Genomic DNA, 13506 nt, shown 5'->3' on the forward strand with positions numbered 1-13506 from the left:
CTCAAAAACTAAATTTCAGATTAGTTAAAATTTGTAACCTATAATTAAAATCATCCATTGTACTTGAAGACTGGCCAATGAAACCCCAATATTTATAAAGGGCTCCAGGGGCGATCTGGGTAACTATAGGCCAGTGAGCCTAACTTCAGTGCCAGGAAATATAGTGGAAAGTGTTCTAAAGAATAAAATCACAGAGCATATAGAAATACATGGTTTAATGGAACTCTGTCAGAATGGATTTGCCTCACAAATCTGCTTCATTTTTTTGAAGGGGTTAATGAACATGTGGATAAAGGTGAACCGGTAGATGTAGTGTATTTGAATTTTCAGAAGGCATTTGACAAAGTCCCTCATGAGAAGCTTCTAAAGAAACTAAAAAGTCATGGGATAGGAAGCAATGTCCTTTCGATGACATCGTTTAAAAGACAGGAACCAGAGAGTATATTTAAATGGTCGATTTTCTCAGTAGAAAAGGGTAAACAGTAGAGTGCCTCAGGGATCTGTACTTGGACCGGTGTTTTTCAATATATTTATAAATGATTTGGAAAGGAATACGACAAGTGAGGTAATAAGACTAATGAAAGATCTAAAACTCTTTAAAAAAAAGTTTTAAAACATGGCTCTTCGAAAAAGCTTTTCACAATGAGAGTGGGGAGTAAGGAATACTAGCGGACAAGAAAGAGAACTCCGACACAGTGTTAAAAGTCAACAAATAGCAGTTATCCCTCCTTTATTATTTTTTCTCATACCTAAAGATTAATTTAAGAGTACAGTATTCTCATATAAATGGAATTTCCAATACACAATCCAAATAGCGTATATTATTTGAATCATGTAACCGAAACTTTATTGGCACCTACTAGCTAATTTATAATCCTAACCAGACTTATTTATGTGCCTATCTGTAAACCGTTGTTATGGTATACTACTAAACGACAGTATAGAAAAGTTTTTTAAATAAAAAAAATAAATAAAATAATCAAATTTGCAGATGATACAAAATTAGTCAGAGTAGTTAAATCACAAGCAGATTGTGATCAATTGCAGGAGGACTTTGCGAGACTGGAAGACAGGGCAAATTAAATTTAATGTGGAAAAAGTGAAAGGTGATGTATAAATAACCCATGCTGTAGTTACACGATGTTAGGTTCCATATTAGGAGCTACCACGCAGGAAAACGATCTAGGCGTCATAGTGAATAACACATTGAAATCGTCGGCTCAGTGTTCTGCGGCAGTCAAAAATGCAAACAGAATGTTGGGAATTATTAGAAAGGGAATGGTGAATAAAACGAAAAATGTCAAAATGCCTCTGTATCGCTCCATGGTGAGACCGCACCTTGAGTACTGTGTACAATTCTGGTTGCCGCATCTCATAAGAACATGCCATACTGGGTCAGACCAAGGGTCCATCAAGCCCAGCATCCTGTTTCCAACACTGGCCAATCCAGGCCATAGGAACCTGGCAAGTACCCAAAAAACTAAGTCTATTCCATGTTACCGTTGCTAGTAATAGCGGTGGTTATTATCTAAGTCAACTTAATTAATAGCAGGTAATGGACTTCTCCTCCAAGAACTTATCCAATCCTTTTTTAAACACAGCTACACTAACTGCACTAACCACATCCTCTGGCAACAAATTCCAGAGTTTAAATGTGCATTGAGTGAAAAAGAACTTTCTCCGATTAGCTTTAAATGTGCCACATGCTAACTTCATGGAGTGCACCCTAGTCTTTCTATTATCCGAAAAAGTAAATAACCGATTCACATTTACTCATGATTTTAAACACCTCTATCATATCCCCCCTCAGCCGTCTCTTCTCCCAGCTGAAAAGTCCTAACCTCTTTAGCCTTTCCTCATAGGAGAGCTGTTCCATCCCCTTTATCATTTTGGTCACCCTTCTCTGTATCTTCTCCATCGCAACTATATCTTTTTTGAGATGCGGCGACCAGAATTGTACACAGTATTCAAGGTGCGGTCTCACCATGGAGCGATACAGAACCATTATGACATTTTCTGTTTTATTCACCATTCCCTTTCTAATAATTTCCAACATTGTTAGCTTTTTTGACTGCTGCAGCACACTGAGCCAACGATTTTAATGTGTTATTCACTATGACGTCTAGATCTCTTTCTTGGGTGGTAGCTCCTAATATGGAACCTAACATCGTGTAACTACAGCATGGGTTATTTTTCCCTATATGCATCAACTTGCCCTTGTCCACATTAAATTTCATCTGCCATTTGGATGCCCAATTTTCCAGTCTCACAAGCTCTTTCTGCAATTTATCCAATCTGCTTGTGATTTAACTACTCTGAACAATTTTGTATCATCTGCAAATTTGATTACCTCACTCATCGTATTTCTTTCCAGATCATTTATAAATATATCGAAAGGTAAGGGTCCCAATACAGATCCCTGAGGCACTCCACTGTCCACTCCCTTCCACTGAGAAAATTTCCCATTTAATCCTACTCTCTGTTTCCTGTCTTTTAACAAGTTTGCAATCCACGAAAGGACATCGCCACCTATCCCATGACTTTTTACTTTTCCTAGAAGCCTCTCATGAGGAACTTTGTCAAACGCCTTCTGAAAATCCAAGTATACTATATCTACCGGTTCACCTTTATCCACATGTTTATTAACTCCTTCAAAAAAGTGAAGCACATATAGTTGCGATGGAGAAGGTACAGAGAAGGGCAACCAAAATGATAAAGGGTATGGAATGGCTCCCCTATGAGGAAAGGCTGTTCAGCTTGGAGAAGAGATGGCTGAGTGGGGATATGATAGAGGTCTATAAAATCATGAAAAGTCTAGAATGGGTAAATGTGAATCGGTTATTTACTCTTTTGGATAATAGAGGGACTAGGGGGCACTCCATGAAGTTAGCATGGGGCACATTTAAAACTAATTGGTGAAAATTATTTTTCATTCAATGTGCAATTAAGCTCTGGAATTTGTTGCCAGAGGATGTGGTTAGTGCAGTTAGTGCAGCTGGATTCAAAAAAGGATTGGATAAGTTCATGGAGAAGTCCATTAACTGCTATTAGAGAATAGCCACTGCTATTAATTGCATCAGTAGCATGGGATCTTCTTAGTGTTTGGGTACTTGTCAGGTTCTTGTGGCCTGGTTTGACCACTGCTGGAAACAGGATGCTGGGCTTGATGGACCCTTGGTCTGACCCAGTATGGCAATTTCTTACATTCTTAGGGGAAGGAGCAGAGACCAGCGACAGAGGAGGGGAAGATGCAGAAACCAGTATCAGTGAAGGAGAAGGCACAGAGACCAGCGACAGGGGAGTGTGAAAACGCCAGTGATAGAAGAGAGGGAGGCACAGAGCATTGAGAGAGGAAGATGGAGCAGGTGAAACAGTGGATCTATGTTGCCTCATACATACTCTAATGGGCCTGATTCATGGAGACCTTTCTCCCATTCTGTTGGCTGTGAAAGACCTTGATGAATCAGGTCCTAAATGCTGCACAGTCCCGCTGGTTGCTCTGCTACGCACACAGTCTTTTGAAGCTGTGGGAACGGGTTGCCAGAGGTGCCGGCCCTGTCCCATGGCCCTGATCCTTGCAGGGATGACAGCTGCGCGGCTGTGACACTGCATCTTTAAATATCTACCGTGCTCTGAAAAAACTTGTTGTTCTGCTGTAACAAAGGGGTCAGTGTTCTGTCTCCTGAGCTGGGGCCGATAACCATCGAAAGCCTATCTGTGGCTGCATCCGCTGGCAGAACTTATCTGGGGCACCTCTACCGCTCACTCTGCTTCTAATAAAAGAAGGTCTCAGGGACAGAGGGGAAAGACGGGACGATTATTAACTCCGGGAAGGAACACACTCAGATCTGGGACGACGGAAAGGGAAAAGGGGCCCTGACAGGAGTTTCCAGCGGGTTTTCCATGTTCCGGCAGTGAGTGAGGCAGGCGGCGATTGAACTAGTAAAGGGAATAGGTAAGAGCCTGCAGCAGGACTCTAGGGTATCCTCCCGATCTACGGGTGTATAGTGCAATACACCAACAAGGAGCAGTACAGCACAGCCAACCTGGGCGACAGGTTACATTAGAAAGGTTCTTCCGCCTGCAGAGGTTAACGCAAAAGTTTGATCTTTTTTTTTTTTTTTTTTTTTTGTAGGATTTAGGGTGCCATTCTCCACCCAGGAGCACTCCCAAGGTCCTGAACAGGCTGGCAGTAAACAGAGTCTTCAGATATTTGCAAAAAAAACCCAGGAATTGCTGCCGGCCTGTAAGAGTCCTGCAGGCAACAGGCAGAAAGGGGGAGTCAGGAGCACACTCGCTGCCCAGTGGAAGCCCAGGCACCAGAAACCATCTCTTCAGTTCATCGTAATCCATCGGCCAGAGGGAGACTAGCGGGTGGAAGACGGAGAAATCAGTAGGGAGAGGAAAGCACCGATAAAAGTGTTTGAGAACAGTGCGGAATAACACAGCAGGAACAGGCGAGATGTCACTGTGAGCCCTTGTCTGGTCCTCGGGCAGGGATAGGAAGGGAGGCAGGAGTCGGGCTGCAAAGCCTCAGCCCAGCTCGATAAGGGAAGCGCTGAAACGCTAGGGAAAATATTTAGACAGTAAATGAAGTATGGAGAAGCTGGGCCTATCTCTAAGAAATCAATCATCTTGTACTCTGCGTCTGGACACACGGCGCCAAAAGGGAGATAAACTTCCAACAGGGAGATAATGGGTTAATCAAGGCTTTAATTCTGCACGATAAAGGGCTCGGGCTAGCAGAGAAAATGCCAGAGCTTTTTATTTACAATATTTCTTGCATTAACCTAAAAGCTAGGATGAGATCTATTTTTTTGGGGGGGGGGGGGGAAAGATTTCCTTGCTGGCTTTTCAAAGCGTCTGTAGCGTGGTGCACGCAGGATTCTCTGCCCCTGGCTTAAGGCCCTCGAGGAAGAGGCGGGTCAGAATGCTGCCGCTGTGGAAAGTCAGTGCTTCGTATTTTGTAGCACCACAGAACAGAGACAAGGGCTAGAACCTCTGTCAAATGCGCAGCTCACACAAAAACCCCCAACTGGAATTGCAAGCTACAGGTGACAACAGGGGCCGGATCTGGTTGGCTGCTGGGCCGGCTCTGTGCCTTCCCTCCCTCCAACCACCGGCAAACCTCCAAAATACGCACAACGCCCCAGATCTCTGCTTCAGCCTCAGAGCACAGAAAGCGTGGCGACTAGGCCCCCACGCCCCACCAGAGGTGGCAGGGCCTGCGAGCGCAGGCTTAGTCGGCAAGCTCACTGTGCTTTGCGGAAGCTGAGGTCCAGGAGGAAGCAGCAGCAGTGACAGGGATGCCTTCCAAGGTCCGGAACAGGATTGCAGGGCAGGGAATGTAGGGGGGCGGGGAGACACAGAAAAAGTGCTGTCCTAGGCACAGGCCTAGCAGACCTTTGCATAAATCCAGGCCTGCCTGTATCAAATCAAAAGAATATTATGAGTCCATTACTTCTGAAATTCTCCAGGAAGTAACACCTAAGGACCTCGATATGTACACTCTACCTATTAAGGGGAAAGGAGGGAGAAAGGCCACGACAGACACATTCAAGTATCTCAAAGCTCTAAGTAACACGCAAGAAGCAAACATTTTTCAGTGGAAAACAAGTTTTACAGCAAGGGGGTCATGACATGAAACTGAAGGGAAGCAGGAAACATTCTTTCATTGCAAGGGTGCAGAGATGCAAAGTGACCCAGTCCAAGGAAGGACATTTCGGGCCAGTCCTGGATTTCTGACCGTTTTTTTTCCTTTTAGTTTCCCTAAAGGGGAACTAAGTCCTGATGTACTGTTGTAATGCTGCCACTAAGTGGCACCAGTGACTGATCTAAGATACACATGCATCACACCCTGTTCTTCGCTATTATCCAACCCAGAGGAGGCACTGTGTACTTCACTTACAGACATTACCTCAAAGAACTAAAATATTTTCTTGGTTTGCCAGGCCCTGCCCGTGTCTTTGTTGACCTCCCGATTCCAAAAGGACCAGGCAATGATATTCCTGCTTTTTTCCCCTCACAGTTAAGGGAAGTTTCTCAATATGCTGAGCATTTATACAGCGCCGTCATCCAGGACACTTTGCAACATTATATACAGCTACGAGCAAATCCCTGCCCCAGAGAGCTTACATTCTAAGCGGGTTCCTGAGGCAATAAGAGAGAAATAGGGATCTTTCATTTTCATTTTTTATGTTATTTTTCCCGGGAATTTTGAACTGTTTATTACAACAAAAAACCAAAAATGTGTATATACTCGGAAAAATGGAGAGTCATTTTTTTCCCCACAGATTCCTCGGGCTTTTGTATTTGTTGTAATAAATGCTGATAAATTGCAGGGCCAAAAATAAAATAAAATCTGAAAACGAAGGTCTCTAGAGATAAAGCAACTTGGCCAAGATCACAAGGCTTGGCACGATCTGAAGCAGGTTCCCAGTCAATGAGTCTTAACCACTGGACCACGCGGGATCTTTGAAACGGCGCACGGAAAACCAGGAGCGGCTGGCCAGATCCTTCTGACCCGGAGAGAGAGGTGATCACTCACCACAAACACATCAGCAGCATCCGGTTAAAATCGCGCAATGCGGTGCCCTTACAGTGGAAGAAAGATTGCATCACCCATGTCAGCCGCTGCATCCTAGACATTTCATCTTTCTCAGTTAATATACTGAAAGGAGGAATCTGCCCGTTCCCTCTCTGGAACGTAGGCGGCCATTATCATGTTATTCCCAACAAGCAGCCAGCGCAGGGTGCGGCACGGGTGAGCGTGGCTTCTTACCGGCTCTGCTGGCTCTGCTACGTCCGGCTTGCTCTGGAAACGTCCTCGGTGCGGCCCCCAGGACAGGCCCTTGGGCAGGTCGCGTGCGGCTCGGACGCAGCTTCTCCCCTCCACAGAGATCAGCTCCAGCTCATCTGTAAGAAGAGAAAATGAGAGTGAGACCGATCACCCCCCCCAACACACCTCATCCAAGGTCTGAGAAATGAAAAAGCAGCAGGGACGGGTTCTCCATTACACCTTCTGGGCGCGGCTGGCTGGGAAGTCGGGGAAACCATGACGGAGGAAGTGGGGACAGCACTGGGGTTGAAAATCCCATGTGACAAGTAATTTACTTCCACGGGACAGGGCGCAGGGTCTGTGAAGAGACATTTTTGCAGAGTAAGAGGCATTCCTTAAACCGGCAGCTCCTCGCCATGCGGTAGGTGGGATTAAAGCCTGGAGAAAAGGCCCCGCTGCTCAGGCCTGTGCTGGATCAGCCTCTTTGTGTCTTTGCTAACAGAGACGCCACCACCCAGCACACGCCTCCATCAAACTGCTCACAGTGGTTTGACAAAAATGAAACGGAAAGAAGTCTGAATTAACAAGTAACATGAATAAGTTTGAGGGCTGCTGAGCACCTCTTGCGGCATACATCGGAGATCTGCTGGCCCATACCACCACCTCACTGAAGAAGAGATGAACCGTTATGCTCCACAGAGGAGGATACCCTCCCCCTTCTCTTTTAAACTCAACCAACCACACATGACCATGACACCGGGAGCCAGCTCAGCGCTAGAAACATCAGACAGTGCTGAAAGCAGAGTTGCTTACCTGTAGCAGGTGTTCTCCTAGGACGGCAGGATGGTAGTCCTCACACACGGGTGACATCACAGGATGGAGCCGGGCACAGGAAACCTTGACTGTAACACTGAGCATGCCCAGCCTGCCACTATCCCGCGTGTCCAGGCGGGGGTCCCCCCTTCAGTCTCGTAACATAGCATTACGAAAAAATAAAACAACAAACGCGGGGGAAACCCAACTCCGTGGGGTGGCGGACGGGTTTCCTGCTGTCCTGGGAGAACACCCGTTACAGGTAAGCAGCTCTGCTTTCTCACAGGACAAGCAGGATGGTGGTCCTCACACGTGGGTGAATACCAAGCTGCAGGCTGCTCCCGAACGCTAGTAAATTCTCAGACACCAAACCTGGTGCCAACGGGCGCAACAACTGCAGTGCTGGGGGAAACAGAGGGAGACAGCCTGACCCGAAAAAATGGGCCCTAGGCAGGAAGAGTTGTTTTTGTTTTTGTTTTTTTACTTAAAGAGGTTCCGCAGGACAGACTGAGCAAAGCTGCTGTCACTACGGCCATCCCTTTGGGTCCGCGACCAGCATCCCTGACCTCTGGCTCCAGGAGAGCCGCTCCGGCGCTGCCCCGGCCTGCGTGAGCTTCCGGTCCCCGTCAGGCCGTTCGGCCCTGCTCTGTCTTTGCCGTCCGCACTGCCGCCGACGCTGCCACCGGCCCCCCAAGCATGCGCGCGCAATCCCTCCCGTTTCTTAAAGGGCCAGCGGCGGGAAACCTTCCCACGGCCCCTACCGATGACGTCAGGACAGGGAACCATTTAACCCCCTGCCTGATCATCAGGTCCTCGCCTCAGCAACAGGACCCGCTCTGGTTAAGAGTTATTGGTTGCTCTGCTTGCTCCGTGTGTTCCTGCTCTATGTGTTCCTGCCCTGTGTGTTCCTGGTCTTGCCTTGCCTCCTGTTCCGGGTTCCCTGCTCCGCTCCTCTGTGACTGCTCGCCTGGATTCTAACCTCGGTTCGTCCCTGGATTCTGTCTTGCTTGCCGCCTGCCCCGACCATCTGCCTATTCTTTGATTCCTCTGCTTGCCGCCTGCCCACGACCTCTGGTACGCCTGACTCCGCCTGCTGTTGTCGTGGGACTCATCACCCTCTGGAGGCCCGTACCTAAGTCCAGCCGGCCCCGGTACCCAAGGACTCAACCTGCGGGGAACGAGGACTGGTCCTGGTGAAGGTCCATTTGGGTCTCATACCTACCTCCGACGACGAGGACCTACAGGAGGCCTCCTTCTATAGGTAGTGCAACATCGTCTCGGCTAGGGGTCCTCCGAACAACACCTGCAGATCTCTGTCACGGGGACCGCATGTAGGTGGGCCACCGATGCCATGGCCCTGACGGAATGAGCCTTGACGTGGCCTCCAAGCTGAAGGCCCGCCTGTGCATTGCAGAAGGAAATACAATCTGCCAGCCAACTGGACAACTTGTACTTGGTGACTGCAACTCCCAATCTATTCTTACTGAAAGAAATGAAGAGCTGCGTGGACCTTCTGTGGCCTGCTGTCCGCTCAAGATAGAAAGTCAAGGCCCTTTTGCAGTCCAAACTGTGCAGAGTCCGTTCGCCTTGGTGAGAATGCAGACTAGGAAAAAGACAGGCAGGACAATTGACTGGTTGAGATGAAAATCAGTCACTGCCTTAGGCAGAAACTTAGGATGAGTGTGTAGAACCACCCTGTCATGAAAGAATTTCGTGTACGATGGATACGTCACCAATGCCTGAAGCTCACCGACTCTGCGCGCTGAAGTAAATGCAACCAAGAAAATAACCTTCCATGTCAGGTACTTCAGAACGCAGGAACACAGCAGCTCGAAAGGATCTCACATGAGACGAGCCAGTACCATGTTGAGATCCCAGGATATAACAGGAGGAGGGGAGGCTTCAGCTGAAGCAGACCCCGGTTCTGTGGCTCAGCCTGTGGTGAGCCGCAGAACCAGCTCACCACAGGTTGCATGGAGACAGGCGAACCATCCACCTAGTGGTGGTAGGCCCTGATAGCACTGAGATGTACTCTGACCAAGTTGGTCTTCAGACCAGCATCAGAAAGATATAACAAGCAGTCCAGCACTTTCGAAGTGGGACAAGAGAACGGATCCAAGCCATGACTCTCACACCAGATAGAAAACCTCCTCCACTCCAGAGTGTACGACTTCCTAGTGGAAGGTTTTTGAGAAGCTACCAGGACCAGAGACACATTGTCAGAAAGGTCAAGGGGCCACAGAACTAGCCTTTCAACATCCAGGCTATCAGAGACAGTGCCCGGAGGTTGGGATGGAGCAGCCTGCCCTGATCCTGTGTGATCAGATCGGGGGAGGTTCTCTGATCGAGAGATCCTGAAGGATCAGGAACCAAATGTGACTCGGCCAATGAGAGGCAGTGAGAATCATGGTCCCCCATCCTGGCGGATGTTCAGGAGAGTCTTCAACACCAGCGGAAGCGGAGGATACACATTCAGAAGGCCCCTGCCCCAATGGCAGGCAAAGGCATCTGAAGCTGCCCTTCCGGACTCCCTGTACAAGGAGCAAAAGGGACTCACCTTGTTGTTGCAAGAAGAGACAAAGAAGTCCACCTCCAGGTTATATCCTTCTGAACAGGACCTAAAAAGTGTCTTCCAGTAGAGACTAAGGAACCCCCAGACCCTGCCGGGAGTAAGGTTTCTTCTCACAGATCCTGCAGTGACAGGAGAACTTACAGATTCTGCAGAGAGATTTGGTCCTTCTCACAGATCCTGCAGGGATCCTGCAGGGAGCAAGGGTCCTTCTCACAGATCCTGCAGTGACAGAACCTTAGGTTCTGCAGGGAGCAGGTGTCCTTCTCACAGATCCTGCAGTGACAGAACCTTAGGTTCTGCAGGGAGCATGGGTCCTTCTCACAGATCCTGCAGTGACAGAATCTTAGGTTCTGCAGGGAGCAGGGGTCCTTCTCACAGATCCTGCAGTGACAGAACCTTAGGTTCTGCAGGGAGCAGGGGTCCTTCTCAGAGATCCTGCAGTGACAGAACCTTAAGTTCTGCAGGGAGCAGGGGTCCTTCTCATAGATCCTGCAGTGACAGAACCTTAAGTTCTGCAGGGAGCAGGGGTCCTTCTCACAGATCCTGCAGTGACAGAACCTTAGGTTCTGCAGGGAGCAGGGGTCCTTCTCAGAGATCCTGCAGTGACAGAACCTTAAGTTCTGCAGGGAGCAGGGGTCCTTCTCACAGATCCTGCAGTGACATAACCTTAGGTTCTGCAGGGAGCAGGGGTCCTTCTCATAGATCCTGCAGTGACAGAACCTTAAGTTCTGCAGGGAGCAGGGGTCCTTCTCATAGATCCTGCAGTGACAGAACCTTAAGTTCTGCAGGGAGCAGGGGTCCTTCTCACAGATCCTGCAGTGACAGAACCTTAGGTTCTGCAGGGAGCAGGGGTCCTTCTCACAGATCCTGCAGTGACAGAACCTTAGGTTCTGCAGGGAGCATGGGTCCTTCTCACAGATCCTGCAGTGACAGGAGAACTCACAGATTCTGCAGAGAGCATGGGACCTTCTTACAAATACTGCAGTGACAGGATAACCCCAGGATCTGCAGAATAAGGAGCCTTGTGGGGGGGGGGGGGGGGGAGAGAGAGAGACTATCTGCAAGGCCCTCATATTAGTCTATTTATAACTCAACAGGAGGCCCATCTAATAGCTCGAAGATTTGACATCATTTGGAGTGAGGAAAGTCTCACAAAGATGCCATTTCTATTATGTTCTCTCACCCTAGCTTGATGGACTCTATAACAGGGTACCATCAAGCTGGGGTGAGATAACAATACAAAATTTCATCTCTGTGAGACTTTCCTCACTCTAAATGATGTCAAATCTTCACCAAGGTGTACTGTGCTGTTCGTACATCTCACTCTACATGAGAAACTGGCCCGTAAACCCTAAACCATCACCAGCACCTCACCTCGAACTATTCATGCCCCTCCTATAGAGATATAAATAGTTGAACACTGTTAAGGCCCTCCCCAGAGGCTCTCTCTCTCTCTCTACTTCACTCCACTCCTCTCCCTTCTCCCCCCCAAGCCCAGAAATGGTCAAAATGCAATTCTAAAAAATTTATTGCGAATTGCGTTATGGCCATTTTGTGCATATTGCACAGCCTAACACCAAGAAAAAAAGGTGAAGTTATTTCCGGCGTTAAAACCATGCGATAGCTTGCGTTATGCTATCGCACGGTGCGATACTGCCCCTCATTTTCCTAAATCCCGCCCAAGCTCCTCCCCGATCCCGCCCCTCCCAAAAATTTGCATTCGCATCGTACGTTAGTGTTATCGCGTGTGTTAACGCCATAATGCATTTTGATAAATGACCCTAATAGATTGCTGGAGGGAGCTGGGCATTTTTTGATGGGCGCGGGACAGAGACCAAATGATGCGGGGCCGGGAGGGGGGGGCAGCACAGTAATTGTTCACACGGGGCAGCAAAAAAGCTAGCACCTGTCCTGCCTGCTGCCAAACAGAAATCCACAAATAGCTAAATAAGTTCTGTAGTCAGACCTTGCTGTATAGATTACTGTTTACGCCTGCCTCAGGCCTCTGTTTTTTTCATTTAAAGTTGAGGGTCCTAGACTTCAGGAAAACTTTGCTAAAATGGAGGAGAACCTCAAGGCATCATAACTGGATGGGAAAATCTAGGGGAAGTAGAAGAACAAAACTAACAAAAGATATAAGGGCAACTAACATTTTTGCTAGCAATAAAGAGGAAAAAGAGACCGTTATGGTTTTCTAAAGAAGTAGCTGGATAAGGTAAGGGAGAAAAGGTTAGCATTCATAAACTACAAGAGATCGCAGAAAGAGGAAGACAGGCGACAATATCTGGAAAAGCCAAGAGAAGCTGGGAAAGTAAGTGTTGTGTTTGAGGCATTGTGGACCCTTGGTCGCAATGGAGATGACTCCGCCCACGGGGAGGAGCCCCGTGGGGAACCACTGCGATAGGCTGACACAGTTAGCAGACACAGAATGGATATTGTACCGCTGTAAATAGATGGTAAAGCAGGAAGGTGAGGCATTGATCCACGAGGTGCCAATACGCTCAACAGGCTCAGAAGTATAGTCTCACCCAGATGTTCACGATAGGCAGGAGCCCGCAGTGCGGGTAACGCCGCGTCTGGTGGGTGGAGTTGGAGCACCAGATCGTAGAGGTACTCACAGAGTGACGGCGTCTTTCTGATGGGACCGAAGGTCCGTGGTGCAGGATATGAAGTTGATAGGCCCTCGAGGAGCGAGTACCCAATGGTCCAATATCCTGGAAATGAATAGAGAGAAAAGACCCCCGAGGAGCGAGTACCCAATGGTCCAATATCCTGGAAATGAATAGAGAGAAAAGACCCCCGAGGAGTGGTTGCCTTGGTTAGTGAGGACCCCGAAGGGAAGTTGAAAGCAAGAGACCCCCAAGGAGCGGGTGTCTAGAGCGTCTGCTGGAGCGAGGCCCTTAGTGTGAAAAGAGGCATCTAAGCGTGCAGCTTAGAGCAGGCAGAGTAGCGAAGCGAAGTCTTTGCTAACTCAAATTGGTAGCGGAAGCGGAGGCTAGATATACCCGGAGGTACTGACGTCATGCGCTGGGGCTGCCCCCGAGGTTCCCGCCATGATGTGTATTTGAGCGTCGGAGATGTGCGCGCTCGCGCCCTGGGAGGCCACAGGAGTGAGCATGGCGGATGGGGACGCCCATGCTGGTCTGGAAACGCCGAGGCCCTCGGCACCAGAAACAGCCATCTTGCCCAAAGAGAGAGAAAGGGGAGAAAAAGAGGTAAGGCAGAACAGTCGCAGCCGTCTGCGACCGATGGACGCAACAGTAAGCAGGAATGCGAAAATTCAAATAGAAGAACTTGATAGCAAATACGGTAAAATGGTGGGACAAAATTTTTTTCTGATAAA

The 13506-nt window shown here is 48.4% G+C and overlaps 1 protein-coding gene across 1 annotated transcript in view; it reads right to left on the reverse strand.

Moving 5' to 3' along the window:
• Positions 1-13506, reverse strand: part of ZFPM1 (zinc finger protein, FOG family member 1) — a 253909-nt gene that overhangs the window by 42523 nt on the left and 197880 nt on the right. Inside the window, exon 4 of the mRNA XM_029608649.1 lies at positions 6782-6915. Coding sequence (XP_029464509.1) covers positions 6782-6915 — 134 coding nt within the window. The remainder of the gene's footprint in view (positions 1-6781; positions 6916-13506) is intronic.

Source organism: Rhinatrema bivittatum, chromosome 7 (genome assembly GCF_901001135.1).
Source record: "Rhinatrema bivittatum chromosome 7, aRhiBiv1.1, whole genome shotgun sequence".
Lineage (NCBI taxonomy): Eukaryota > Metazoa > Chordata > Amphibia > Gymnophiona > Rhinatrematidae > Rhinatrema > Rhinatrema bivittatum.